General features: G+C 45.4%; 1 protein-coding gene across 1 annotated transcript in view; it reads left to right on the top strand.

The window, feature by feature from the left end:
* Window positions 1-14,161, top strand: part of GLG1 (golgi glycoprotein 1) — a 90,065-nt gene that overhangs the window by 47,548 nt on the left and 28,356 nt on the right. Inside the window, exons 4-6 of the mRNA XM_074151372.1 lie at window positions 3,089-3,304; window positions 11,389-11,592; window positions 12,239-12,310. Of these exons, the coding sequence (XP_074007473.1) occupies window positions 3,089-3,304; window positions 11,389-11,592; window positions 12,239-12,310 (492 nt within the window). The remainder of the gene's footprint in view (window positions 1-3,088; window positions 3,305-11,388; window positions 11,593-12,238; window positions 12,311-14,161) is intronic.

Raw genomic sequence — 14,161 nt, 5'->3', positions numbered from 1 at the left:
ACAAAAAAACAAAAACCAAAAAGGTTTGCTCTAGATGATGGCCCCTTTGTGGCTTTTCAAGTAAGGTTTCCTGAAAGACAATCAGCTGCACAAATAGCAGGTTGTCTCTCCAACCCCATCTCGTGTTGGCAGCTGATTTTCCATAGGTGTAGCTTTCAGTGGTGCAGCCTTGTTTATTAAACACGAGGAATATGTCAGCGCTCAGAGCAGGTTTGACAGGAGCGGTAGTTCCCCCAAGTCCTCACGTTTTGATGGAATTGCCTATGTGGTTCCCCATTCTTTAGAAAATTTTCATTTGAGAGTAACACACAAAGATTTGAGAAGCTGAGGGTGTCAACAGCAGCCTGGCTCCAAAAGTTTGGGAATGAATTGTGTAGTTGAGGGGTAATGGATTGCTTTTTCTTCATGGCCTGGTAAGAATAGCGTTCGTGGGAAACCATCATTTAATATAAGGCAAGATGAAGAAAACACTTAATTCAAGAAGACTAGAAGATTAAGCAGCGGAAGGAGAACAGCTTCAAAGGGTTACCTTGGCTTTGGAGTTTGGTATCTCCCAGAAGCAAACACTGCCAAATCTGTTGAATTCTGCTTCTTTGCAGTCATAGGGGAAAGATCGTGTTTTTCTGGTTTATGTCATATGGCTGCTGCGGAATTTTTACAACTAAGGCATTCTTGAAAATGCTCTTCTAACAGTCTCTTTAATTACCACTGTTATACAGTGCCAGCCTGGCATGGTTGTAAACCATGCCCTCTAAATCTGCGATATGATGTCTTTAAGCAGTGGGAAGAGAATATAGAATGTATATAACCATCTTACAGTTGTGGTGAAGGATGACACGAACCGCTGATGGGTTTTTTTTTGCCATTTGGTGAGTGGTTTTAACTTAAAAAAAAAAAAAAGTTGGATAAGGAACAATAATCTCATGTGTTTGATCTTCTGATATTTAATATTGAGGCAGGTGCATAACCATCCTGCTAATTTTTAAAGGTATTTCTACAACACTCTAAGATATATAGTGGGCATATACCGCTTATGTATAGTATTAGATTATTAATATTTTTCTTTAATTGCCATTAACAGATAGATGTTTTCTTGCTGGGTGAACGAACTCTGATTTTAAGTATTGCTTTGTATCAAGAAGAAAATACAACTGGAAGAGTAACTTCTACTAGAAGTCATGTGGGAATTGGTGACTGCCCCAACTGGGTATATTCTGAAAAGTGCACCTTTAATTTTATCAGCTAAACACAGATTTAAATTTCAACGTTTTCCTCAGCTGTTGTGATTTTTATAAGTTCTGGCAATAGCTTTAATCTGGAATTATACCTGGCTACCAGAGAGTGGTGTTCGCTTCAGAAGCGGCCGGACAATAATGTGATCGCTCGGTCTTTTATGCAGTTCACTGGCTCTGGGGCTGTTCCCAAAGCCAGGCTCTTCCAAAACCAAATGTGTGGCCGTTGTGTGCTGGTTTGGCTGGCGGCACGTGGGCTGAAACGGGGCCAAACCCACGAGGCAGCTTTCTCAGAGAAGGCTTGCTCAACTCTCCCTTTCACGTGTTTTCACTTCAAAAGCTGTTTTATGCCTTATCTATAACAATGACGTTGACCTTAGTAACTGTGTTTCTCTAATAGGTATCTAGATTAAATACAAAATGTTCTACCGGCCTATGTCTGCCTTCAAATAATGGTGTTTAAAATATTGTGTGTTTTATTTGTTATGTAGAAAGTAAAAGCCTTGTAAGCCGAGGCAGAGAGAGGTCTGTTTTACTCATCTAGTCTGACCCGTATGAGTCTGTCGCAGCATGCCCCAAGTTAATTCTGATTTGAATTAGAATATATCTTTCTAGAGATCTCTCTCCATATTTTAAAATTTCCGGTATAAAGATTCCAACTTATTTGAGAACTGGTAAGATGGTTCCCAGCCTGTTCCCCTGCTTGGTATCTGAACCCGCCTGGATTATTGATTGCCGGGGATCTCCCTTGAGATTGATGAGCCCAGGATGTGTCCGGGAACAAATCTTTGATGTAATCCCCTCAGCCCACGTATCTATTGCTTGAAAAACTGTCCCTACTGGGCGTTAGTGTCTGGCTGTCAATCATGCTTTCTGTGTCACTGCGACTGTGGTTTTCGGCATGTTCCTGAACTGGGGGCACCGGAACCAGGCAGGTATTTCAGCTGGGGCTTCCTGGGGCTAAAAAAGAGCCTGTATAATCTTGGTACCCCTTGGAGCACGGCATCGCTCTGCTGCTATCACAGTATTCCCTGGGGAGCATCCTGAACTGGTAAGCAACCGGGTTTTTCACTTCCACTGTCAAAACTGTCTTTTACTTCCAAAGGTGGCGTTTGTGGCCTCACTGTCTGCTTCCCCGTGCAGCGCGGGCCGGATTTATCCTGGGGACCTGCCTGCTGGCGTACACTGCTTCTCCCATCCCTGCACAGCTTTCACCTTCTGTTAGCTGTGATTTTTATTTTTTTTATTTTTTTATTTTTTTTAGACCACTGGGTAAAATGGTTTAGTACCAACGATCAGCTTTTATAAGAGCCTGATAAAAATGAATTTGATGAGGATTTTCCTTTATAGTAATTTTAGCTTCCAGCAGGTTATAAACAGTTCAATAAATATTGTGTTGCCTTTTGAATCAGTCTCGCTTCTAGCCAAAATGGTATATTGTATGAGGTCAGGTGGCTAATGGGGGTCCAAGTATGATTTAGCGATGCTGTAATACGCTCGGCTTTCTAAATAAAGGTTTGTCAAACTAGCATTTTTCCTACAAATCCACTTGATTGCGGGAGTTCAGTATTATTATGATGAAAGATGATTATTGGGCAAGAGGGTTTATAATCCTCAAGGTCGCTGCGTTTGCTTTCTTCAGATACTGGCACACATGAGGTATTTCTCATTTCTGAAATAATCTCAAGTATTCTGACTCACTGAAAATCAGACTAGAGCCTAGAGGGTTTCTTTGCCAGCACGTTTTGAAGCTACAGATGCAAGTTTTGAGTATACTTTTTTTTTAAAAAAAGTAAAAAAAAGGTTAAATTCAGTAGTTGCAGCCACTGTACTTATATTTTTTTTATTTAAAACAGATCAAAGAGTGTGCAGATGAACCAGTCGGTAAAGGCTTCTTGGTGTCATGTTTGGTGGATCACAGAGGCAACATCACCGAATACCAGTGCCACCAGTACATCACTAAAATGACAGCCATTATCTTCAGCGATTACCGGTTGATCTGCGGCTTCATGGATGACTGCAAGGCCGACATCAATCTCCTGAAATGTGGCAGCATTCGACCTGGAGAAAAGGTACACGGAGAACACGTAGCTTGTCGATAGGCTTGTAAAAGTCGTTCACTTAAGGAAACTGTAGTGGAGGCCCTGCAACAGTGCTACTGCCTTACTCGCGGCAGAGAAAACACACGGCGTATCTAATCTGGCTGAAAAGGATGGTGTCCTGATTCGGTATAGTTCCTTTGTAATAAATATGTGTTTATTCCTCTGCGAGGGGCTGCGTTCGCAGAGCAGACTTTCATTTGTCTTTCCTTCTCTTAGGTAGGAAACTAGGTAGGTACTTGTATTTTTTGATTACGCTCTCATCAGGCTTGACTCGACCCAATGAATCCAAACAACAGATTTCAGCAGCCCTATCGCCAGGCTTATTTCATGCTCTGATCTGACACAGGGAGGTTATCAAGGTGTGATAACCTGTTTTGATTCCCCAGTCTGGAGCGGATAGACTGCATCAAGAGCTTTTATCTGTTCGCTTCCCCTTTCCCCTGCCCAACTGAAAATGCCTGAAGGGCACGTAGTAGTACTTAGTGTCATATTTTAGTGGTACAGGCTAATACTCTACTGGTTTTACTAAATAAATTGCTTTTCTGTCGCCATATGAGACGTATAGAGCTTGACGCGAAGAAGTTTGCGGTGGTTAGATGGGGGGCTGTTTTCAAAGCACTGTCTTTTCCTGTCTACTTCAGCACGGCTAATGCAGGCAGCAGTTACGTAGTGCTGCGGGAAGGAGTGCCTGCTTTTATGTTAATTTGTTACGTTTAGGGATAAAGTTAAAATTATCATAGCATCTTTTTACAGTGCTTTTTAAATCATAGCTCTTGTGTTTTTAAGAATTAGTCTCTTAAATTGTAGAATCATAGAATCAAGAATGGTTAGAGTTGGAAGGGACCTTAAAGATCCTTGAGTTCCAACCCCCCTGCCATGGGCAGGGATACCTCCACTAGAGCAGGTTGCTCAAAGCCCCATCCAGCCTGGCCTTAAATCAGCTGTTAATGACGAAGTAAAAAGATTTTACAGAAAGTATGTACTTTTTTTGGTTTAAAAATAAAAGTTGTTTGAGATGTTCACTGCTGTAAGCAGCTACCCATTCGTGGTGTGTTAAATTGAAGCGCTAGTGTATTCCAGAAGGTTTAGCTGAGCAACAGAAAGCAGGAAAGTAAGGACTTGCTTTCAGGAACAAAAGCAACCACAGAAGTGGGAGGAACTTGCTGGCACCATTGATTCATGCTGGTGGCACCCGAGTACCTCGCTTTCTCCATACAGTAACGGCTTTCTTCTGATCCTGGGCTGAAGGACTTAAAGAAATGAGAAATTGCCTTTAACAATCAGTATAGAACCAGAAGTGTAATAACAGGAGTTCTGTCTCTCAGGTCTACACATTACCTGTGGCCTGATGAAATCAAAATACATTAAAATACTTGTGGTAGCACCGAAGGAGTTACGGTAGCCTGGATTTCATGAGACTTGTGTCTGTGACTGTGCGTTGCCCACCCTGCTGGGTGAAGGACGAGGATGACTGGGGGGGGCGCCTGGGAGAGGCAAAGAACGCAAAGTTTGGGTCACAAAGTTTCCATGGGACAGCAAAGGGAGTCACTGCCCAACCTTTTGTGGGGGTTAGCACGCTTTATGCATATTCCTCACTTCCTTGGTACCCAACCCAGAATATTTTGCCTTGGTTGGTGAAAGCAGCGCAGCCTGTCATACGGTTTCTTTTGTCACGCTGTCATCCTTGGCACTTAGAGCAATTGAAGGATTTTGTACTGCTATGGAAACAGCTATAAATGGCTACGCAAGCATTTCTTTTGTTGGTGTTCTGTTCTAGCCCTTTTCTGCTTTGGAGAAATCTCATCTAATTTACTCTCATCAGATGCTGGTTCAGGCTTTATTTCCACGCTGTAGCTTCTGAGAGTTGCCTGTAGAGAAACAGCCGTGACCCTTTTGTGTGACTGAACGTAACTGTGAATTTAATAAATAGGACCTGGACACCTGAGGAGGAAGATGGGAGAAGAGATTCGTCCCTCTTTTTATATGGAAATAAGCCCTGCTAGACCGCTAACTCCATCCACATCAGGCAGCTGGTAGATTGCAGTGTGATAATATCATAGTAGCTGGGATAAATTGGCTTTTTTAACTGTAAAAGGCACTTCAGTAGGTATTCTGAAACTACGTTGCTTCTTGGAGCCCCTCTGCTAGCAGTTTTCCTTTTCTACACTTCCTTTTTTTTTTTTTGTTTTAGCTTGCTTTCTACTTCCTAATTGAATTCTGTTCCTGCTGGGTTTGTTGCCTCTGATCTGGTGTTTTCTGTGCTTTCTTTTCCACGTTTCTCGTTGGTTTTCTGCTCTGTAAGAGCAATAAAGTTCCGTGTAGAAGTCTCAACCTGACTGTGAGCTTCGTTTTGCTGTATAAAGCAGAAAGGCTGTGGATGTGTCATTTGAGAGCATTAAGTTGTGTAATATGCCTGTGTTCTGGGGGGGTGGTGGTTTTTTTTAATGGAGCAATATTTAACGGTAGTTTTGGTCGCTTTTCCAGTTGGCTGTTGTGCTTTATAGCGAGTTTGGACTCTTGGTATTTAAAGCTTGCTTTGTTTTCATGCAATGGGAATCTAATTTGAAATTGGTAATTGCAACAAAGCTTTTCTTCTCAGACTGTCTCTCAGAATGAGCTGCTTTCCTGACTCCGGTAACGGCCAGGGTTGTATCAAACCAGTGGGCAGTGAATGTGTAGTTGCTCAGGTGCTGGATTTAGCCATGATGGGCTGAACTGGAGGTGATTATTTGCCATAATGGAGGGTACATAAGTGTCAGTTGCACATCTGGTGTAGTACTTTACCACATAATAGCATTTTTCAGATGCCTAAAAAAAGACACATTAAGAGATCATTGTTTTCTTGCCTTTTTTCACCCATAAGTGTTTGGAGTACAGTTGCTGTCACTCTTTCCCTAGTTCCATAGAAGTACTGGACTCGGGGGAAACGAATCTACATGGGCAGAGATGGTAACATTCAGCTCAGTCCTGGTTTATCTAGTGTAGTATCAGCTGGAGTACTGGGAATTAGCTAATCTAAACGCTGTCCCGGTAACTCTGGTGTCCAGTTAGCCAGGTGGGATGCCAAACTGGAACTTGAAATAATCTGCTGGGTGGTTTTCCGTAGCCTCGTGGCTCTGGCTGTTCAGCACAAGGTGCTGTGCTGGTAAAACAAGTTATGTTTTACCCTCCTGCTCCTTTCTGCTCTTGACTCTCATCCGCTCACTTTTCCAGCTTCTCTCTGCAAACCTGCAGCAAAAACGGTCATGAACTCGAGTCACGTCAGGGTTCAGACAGAATTAAGTCTCTTCTGGGGGGGGGCTTCTGAGAATGACAAAAGAATAAACAAGAGTTGCAAAGCCTAAACTATATGGGAGGTGGGGTGGGCTGGAATTCTCTGACAGAAAACAAATAGCGAGAACAAGGTTTTTAAACTTCTGTCTTGGCCTAAAGTCATGTGCTTTGAAGTATGTCACTTGGAGTATGAATTCTGGTCATAGGAACTAAAATCTCCCACAGCGTTGTGCTGAAGGGGGTTTGCTTGGGCACATTTAGAACTTAGTTGCATTTCTGTGTGGCTCGAAGTGCCGTAGGGACGGTACTGGAAAGCTGCTCGTATCCTTCGTGGATGTAAATACATCTTTTCATAAAACTATGCAGAGTTTCAAGGCACTCCCGACTAGATAATTATCTCTAGTATGTTTAACAGATCTTTGCAACTTGCCGGTAAAGTTCTCCTCTTGATAGAGGAGGTGGCAATTCCAAGAAACGTGTGTGGCTTTTGGATTTAAGCTCTCGTGTTTCAGTGTGTTGCACTGAAGAAATGAGACCTAGACTCTGTCAGCCCCTGCAGCAATTTTGGGGAGTCCTGACTTGTCAGTGAACTTAAAGGTCTTCAACTCCAAGGCGGAGGTTTTCCAACAACGGGGTGGGAAGAGAGGATAGTAACAGAGGAAAAGCTTGGTTGGGATTTATTCCACAGCAGGCGTTAGTACCCTTTTAAGCACCAGTGCTGGAGCAGGACTGGGAGAGCTCATGCTGTGGGATGCCAGCCCTCAGCTGAGGTGGCCCCACAGGACTGATGGCACGTGGAGTGCAGGTGGGAACAGGGAGCTCTGCACGGCACAGAGCCACAAAGTGATGCAGATACCACAGTCACAGCATCACAGAATTGTACGGGTTGGAAGGGACCTCTGGAGTTCATCTGGTCCAACCCCCTGCCACAGCAGGGTCACCCAGAGCAGGTTGGACAGGAACACGTCTAGGTGGGTTTGGAATATCTCCAGAGAAGGAGACTCCACACCCTCTCTGGGCAGCCTGTTCCAGGGCTCTGCCACCCTGACGGGAAAGGATTTTTCCCCATGTTGAGATGGGATTTCCCGTGTTCCAGTTTGTGCCCGTTGCCCCTTGTCCTGTCAGTGGGCACCACTGAGAAGAGCCTGACCCCATCCTCTTGCCGCCTGCCCTTTAGCTATTGCTCAGCATCGATGAGATCCCCTCTCAGTCTGCTCTTCTCCAGGCTGAACAGCCCCAGAGCTCTTGGCCTTTCCTCAGCAGAGAGATGCTCCAGTCCCTCGTCATCTTCGTAGCCCTAACACAAATGTGTGTCCTGCCAGCCTTAGGACAAGCCTGTCAAACTTGTGATTGCTGGCTGGTTTAGAAAAAGACGGTTGAGTGACTAGTGACTAGTGGTGTCCCTCAAGGGTCCGTCCTGGGACCAGTACTGTTTAACATTTTTATCAAAGACATAGAGGGATTGAGAGCACCATCAGCAAGTTTGCAGATGACACCAAGCTGTGTGGTGTTGTCGATACACCAGAGGGATGTGATGTCATTCAGAGGGACCTGGACAGGCTGGAGAGGTGGGCCCAGATGAACCTCATGAGGTTCAACAAAAGCAAGTGCAGGATTCTGCACCTGGGCCGGAACAATCCTCGGTATAAATACAGAGTGGGGGATGAGGTATTAGAAAGCAGCCCTGAGGAAAGGGACTCGGGGGTGCTGATGGACGAGAAGCTGGACATGAGCAGGCAATGTGCACTCGCAGCCCAGAAGGCCAATCCCGTCCTGGGCTGCATCAAAAGAAGTGCTGCCATCAGATCCAGAGAGGGGATTCTGCCACTTTGCTCTGCTCTGGTGAGACCTCACCTGGAGCACTGTGTGCAGGTCTGGAGCCCTCAATATAGAAAGGACATGGACCTGATGGAGCAGGTCCAGAGAAGGGCCACCAAAATGCTCAGGGGGTTGGAACACCTCTGCTATGAGGACAGGCTGAGGGAGCTGGGGTTGTTCAGCCTGGAGAAGAGGAGGCTCCGGGGAGACCTCATAGTGGCCTTCCAGTACCTGAGGGGGCCCTACAGGAAGGCTGGGGAGGGTCTGTTTCCAAAGGCCTGCAGTGACAGGACGAGGGGCAATGGTTTTAAGTTGGAGAAGGGGAGATTTAGATTGGATATTAGGAACAAGTTCTTTACTCTGAGGGTGGTGGAACACTGGACCAGGTTGCCCAGGGAGGTGGTTGAGGCTCCTTCCCTTGAGATATTCAAGGTGAAGCTCGACGAGGCCCTGGGCAACCTGGTCTAGTTGGGGGTGTCCCTGCTGACTGTGGGGAGGTCGGACTAGATGACCTTTGCAGGTCCCTTCCAGCCTGGACCAATCTATGAATCAATCTATGAATCTGTGAGTGCAGCTGTACACACACTTGTTTTCCCCTCCGGTCTGCAATGTACAATCTTAAATACAGTAGGTGTTAGCCTGTAATTAAAGCTTGACATGATATTTTGCTAAACCACTTCTGTAAAGTCCCATCTATACTCTGTTTGGCCAGCAGCGTGGCTGCCTTCATGTACTTTTGAAGAAATGAAGAGTTAGGACAGCATTAAGCTGGCTTAGCTAGTCAGTACTAGCACTCGGAGACCTGATCTGCCTGAAAAGGAACCCCAGATGAGGTCAGTAAATCTCCCAGACGGTGTCAGGCGGGCACAGGAGCACCAACAGCATCCCAAGAAGGTGTGAAAATGCTCGGGAGGGAGGAGGGAAGAGCAGGACTGCACCTCTCGGGAGCCAGCTGCGTTGCCCTGTGCGTGTTTCTATTCCTGTGAAGTCTGACGTGTTCTACAGTTGCTCTAATGCAGGGCAGCAGAGCAGCCAGCGCTGCAGGATGACCTGCTCAAATGTAAAAATTGTATTTCGGAAATAACGCAGTAAATTAGTCATTTCATGTTGTGTCCCTGCCGCAGTAAACATTCAGCATCCAGCATATAGAAATCCACTTTCGCTACCCTCTTAAAAATAGGATTACTTTGCTATAGCGTGACTCTGGCCAGGAATCTAGACCCACGCTGCAAAAAACGAGGAAACTTCTGATTTTCCTGGCAGGAAGAGCTTCTCCTGTGCCCTCCTTGCTGGCTTTTGAGGGGAGGCTGCAGGTGATTGAGGGTAACCTTGGCCTGGCCTCCCAGCTGCAACCTCCCCTAGGCTGGAGCAAAAAAAACTACTTAAAATGGTTGTTTTCAATCACTTCCTCTTGCCAGCTCCTCGGTTGTAATTACTGCCTGTGACTGACCACGAGGGTTTGCAGAACAGTGTGTGTGTTTGGGGTGGTTAGGGATAAACGGCGATTTTGAGTAATGTGGCAAGCGTACCACTAACTAGTATTCCTCACATCCCTTTGGGTTCGGTCCTAAAGGGACCGTTGATATATAATTACACTTCTTCAAAGACGCTGATATCTTGCCAGGATGTGGAGTTGACCAGTTCCCACTCAAAAGAGCAAACCAAAATATGGAGTGTTGGGTTGTTTTTTTTTTTAAGGGGAAAACTACTTCTAGCCCTTTTAAACTGGTTAAACTTCTGGGTTATGTTTACAACTTTGTAATCGGCCAACTCTGCTTGTGCTCCAAGCGCGGCAGAGTTAGAACAGGAATCAAAGGCCGCCTGCCCGAGAAGACGTGTCAGAAGGAAAAGGTTTGGAAGAGTTACATGGCTTTGAATAGTCGTGGTCATGTTTTATGGAGACTGCTCTCTTACTCATGCTGCTGCCACAGGGAGGGATGAATCCGCTTGATAGAGCGAGCTGAAGGGAAAGCTCCTAAATGGTTCCGGTAAATGCCAGGCTGAGCGATTCAGATATGTGCAGATCTTCATGCCTTGTATACATCGGGTAGTCTGATACGAGTTGAGTAGCAATATCTCAGAGCAGCATAAGTTAAGGTGGTCTTCGCCGGAGAAACTTGCAGAAGCCTTGAGAGATCTCTTTCAGAAGAGCTCCTGGTTTTTAGAGGAGTTGGACCTTCTACAGAGATAGAGGGGGAACAGTTCCCTTTCTAAGCACGTTAAAAGGATGTAGGAAATTAATGGAGCTTTGATGGGCTTTGCCCTGCCTCTGCCAGGCGTTCGTACAAAGCACAGGCTCTCTACGGTTATTGGCACTTGCTGGTCAGAGTCCAAAGTTCTTCGCTGTCCTGCAAGCCTGAAGATGTGGTGTACATCATTGGGCCAGAACTGCTTTGTCCAAGACTTCATCTACCCTTGAATGCTTTATTTTCATTCTCTTAATGGAGGAATTAGCGTTGAGAAGCCTGCACTGGGCAAAGCTCCTTTGTGGCCTTTTTAGCGTCACTGACTATCACCACCCAACTGAAGACTCGTCTCAGCACGGAAGAACTATGATTTTTCTTTTCCCCAGCTACATTCTTAATGCACTGCTGTTGCCATGGTGCGAAGAGAGCTATGTCAGATTAAAGATAATTTGGCCATTTTGGTAAACTGCTCTGAGCAGTGTGACTAAGCAGTGATAATCTCATTAAGTGACATTAAAACAAACCCAGAGCATCGGGGGGGGGGGGAGATTTCACGGTGACCATCAGCAGAATGGTGATGGATAAAGTGTGTGGATAGTACAGATATTAACTGTTGCCTCCTCTGAATGTAAACGCAGTTTAGGTCGAACTTTTGGAAGTCTATGCTTAGAACGTTTGTTTGCTTGCTTAATTTATGTGGTGCTTAATGCAGAATCACCGATGACGTGATAATATAAGTGGTCGGTTACAGCTTCTCATCTTGCTCTTCTCGTGTAGGATGCCCACTCACAAGGAGAGGTGGTGGCTTGCCTGGAAAAGGGCCTGGTAAAAGAGGCGGAGGAGACTGATCCTCGGGTTCAGGTTTCCGATCAGTGTAAGAAAGCGATTCTTCGTGTAGCTGAACTCTCTTCAGATGACTTCCACTTGGACCGGCATCTCTACTTTGCGTGCCGAGATGACAGAGAGCGATTTTGTGAAAATGTGAGTAATTTCCTCTTGACTTCTCTTCTACAGTAATCCATTAAAAAAGTCCCAAAACTACCTTGGAGGAAGGAATGGAAAGGTAGAGTGGAGCTTGAGCAAGGTTGTGTAATAGTGAAAACAGACACCTTGCAGCTGTCAGTTTGCAATAAATCTGGTATTAAATTCACTCACTCAACAAACAAGCTTTATTTCCAGTGGGTCAATGAGCTGAATTGGCATAAATGGTTTAATGGGCATCAGAGCTGGTGTGAGGGGGAGAGTGGAGCGACTTGAATGTGGGGAGGAGGCAGCAGAGGTAAGAGCCTGCTCCCTTTTGCAGCGATGAACTGGTGTGCAAGGGTGGCCTGGTCTGACTCCTCACAGTGCTCCTTGTCCCTCCAGCAATGAGCTGCAAAGCTGCGTTGTTCAGTCTGAATTAGCTGAGCGGCTTCTCGCTAAAAGGCTGATGAACGTGACCAGATATGTTCTAATGCAATAAAACTTAAAAATTTTCGTAGCTTAGAAGCTATCACTGTCATTTGAAATATTAAACTTAATATATTTCTAGTTTGAAAAAATAAATCTCTTGAGGTGTAGTTTAGCCTGCTCGTTAAGCATTACAAGTCTTATCTTTAATGGCAAACGTTTCTGTTCTGTTCCACAGACTCAGGCTGGGGAAGGCCGAGTCTACAAGTGCCTCTTTAATCACAAGTTTGAAGAATCAATGAGTGAAAAGGTGGGTATTTGTCTCAGTGAGACAAATTCTTAATGCAGAAATCGTCAGATCATTCATCAGTCCGGCCCACATTATTCTTTTCCAGTGTTGAGGAAAATCCATCATCTCTGCGGCTGGATAACCGACTGCTTTAATAGATGCTTTTACTTTGATATGTTTGCGTTTCCAGCTACGTGCTGATGGCTTGAATTAATTGTGCTGAAGTTACAGCCTTTAAAGTTAAGGATTTAAATAAATGAAAGCTTTTGGCTGAGTAATTTGGGAAGGTAGACGCGGAGCTCAAGCGGTAGCGCTGTGATTGAGTGTTTAAAGTAGAAGTCGCCCCATGCTGTGGGAAGCCTTGGGTAATCGCTGTCATAACCTCCAGATTAGAAATCAAATGCCCAAATGCCTCGGCGCAGGCAGCTGTGTGCACTTCACTTCTGTTTCCTGTAAGCGTCTGACTACGAAGCAGCAAATTCCGTGGGAAGGATGCGCAGCTCAGTAACTGACGTTTTCTTTAGGTTCTTCCTGAAGATATTGTTTTCAAAAACAAAAAAGCCAGACCTGAAAAGAGTTTGTATTAGTGTAGGCGTTTTGGGAAGGCAGCGACGCCTTCAGTGATTTCAGCAGCAGCATCGTAGCGTTGGGGATTATACGGAATTATATCATCTGTCTGAAAGGATCGGAAGATGGGTATCTGTAAAACCCTCCTCGGAAAAGCTCCGCTGGAGGAGCCCGATTCAGAGGCCTGGAGGGACCAGACTCATTTCCTTTTCTCTGAATGTATTAGCTATCCAAAAGCTTGGTTCCAATTAACAAATTCAAAACTGAGAGCGTGATCCCTGAGGGCTTGAAACAAAGCTTCATTTTGTACAAGCGCGGCGCTGAAATGGGCCGCTGTTTTTGTTTAACCTGGTTTTGGTGGCACAGGGATAGTGGGGGGGGGGGGGTTCAGGGGTCTTTTCCATGGTCAACTGTCTAAGATAGGAATATAATAGGCTGGACCCACCTCCTCCTGCTTTGGGGGATGAAGTATCTGCCAGCCTCTACCTCCCTGTGTCCCGAGCTTTACATCTGTCCAGTCCCAAGGTCCCAGTCATGGTACAGAGACAGGGAGCATGAAGGGGAGGGGTGTGAATATATATATTTTTCCAGTCCTGGAGCAGGTATGGGAAGGAAAAGGGGGTAAAGTGAAAAACGTGATGTAAGGAAGGGGAGAGAGGGTTGTAGGGCTTCTGTTCCTCGTGCCGAGATTGCTCCCTGTTCTCCCACGTGCACAGTTTTCCTTCCTTTCAAATAGTCTGAGAATGGACAAATTTGCCTGAGCTGTTCTAAATTATCTGCTGCCCTTGAATTTAATTTTCATATAATTGAAACCAAAAGCTACGGAGCGTAGCAGTGTTTTTACAGGCCCTTTTTTGGATGAAATTTAGAGGGTTGTTCTTGCAGCTGCTGGGTTCGGGTTTGGCCCCTGTTGCATCCTCGTGAGCTTCACCGGTGTTGGCAAACAGCTAGAAATTCCCACGGCTGGACCGCTTTATCTGCTCTCATCTGTTCGGCGCGTTGCAGAGCGAATCCAAAGAACGCACTATTTTGTAAATGCGACTGGAAAAAGTTGTTTCTTGAGGGCATGGGGTGAGCGGGTACCGCAGCTGGGATAAATGTCAGCCACTGATCCTAGTTACCGAGGATGAGTCACGCTCTCAGCCACAGCTCTTCACAAAGAGCTGGATGAATGTGCAGTTTTAAGAAGAGCTCTGCAGAGAGCTGCCGCCTTTAAAACCCTTGATCTGTTGACCCCAGCGTGCATTAACTGCCTGGTTTCTATGAGACGAATGAAATTTAACCGCAGTCCGGCTTAAAGGCAGG

This window comes from Numenius arquata, chromosome 8, assembly GCF_964106895.1.
Source record: "Numenius arquata chromosome 8, bNumArq3.hap1.1, whole genome shotgun sequence".
In the NCBI taxonomy this organism is placed as follows: Eukaryota; Metazoa; Chordata; class Aves; order Charadriiformes; family Scolopacidae; genus Numenius; species Numenius arquata.
This window is presented reverse-complemented; position numbering and strand designations above follow the sequence as displayed.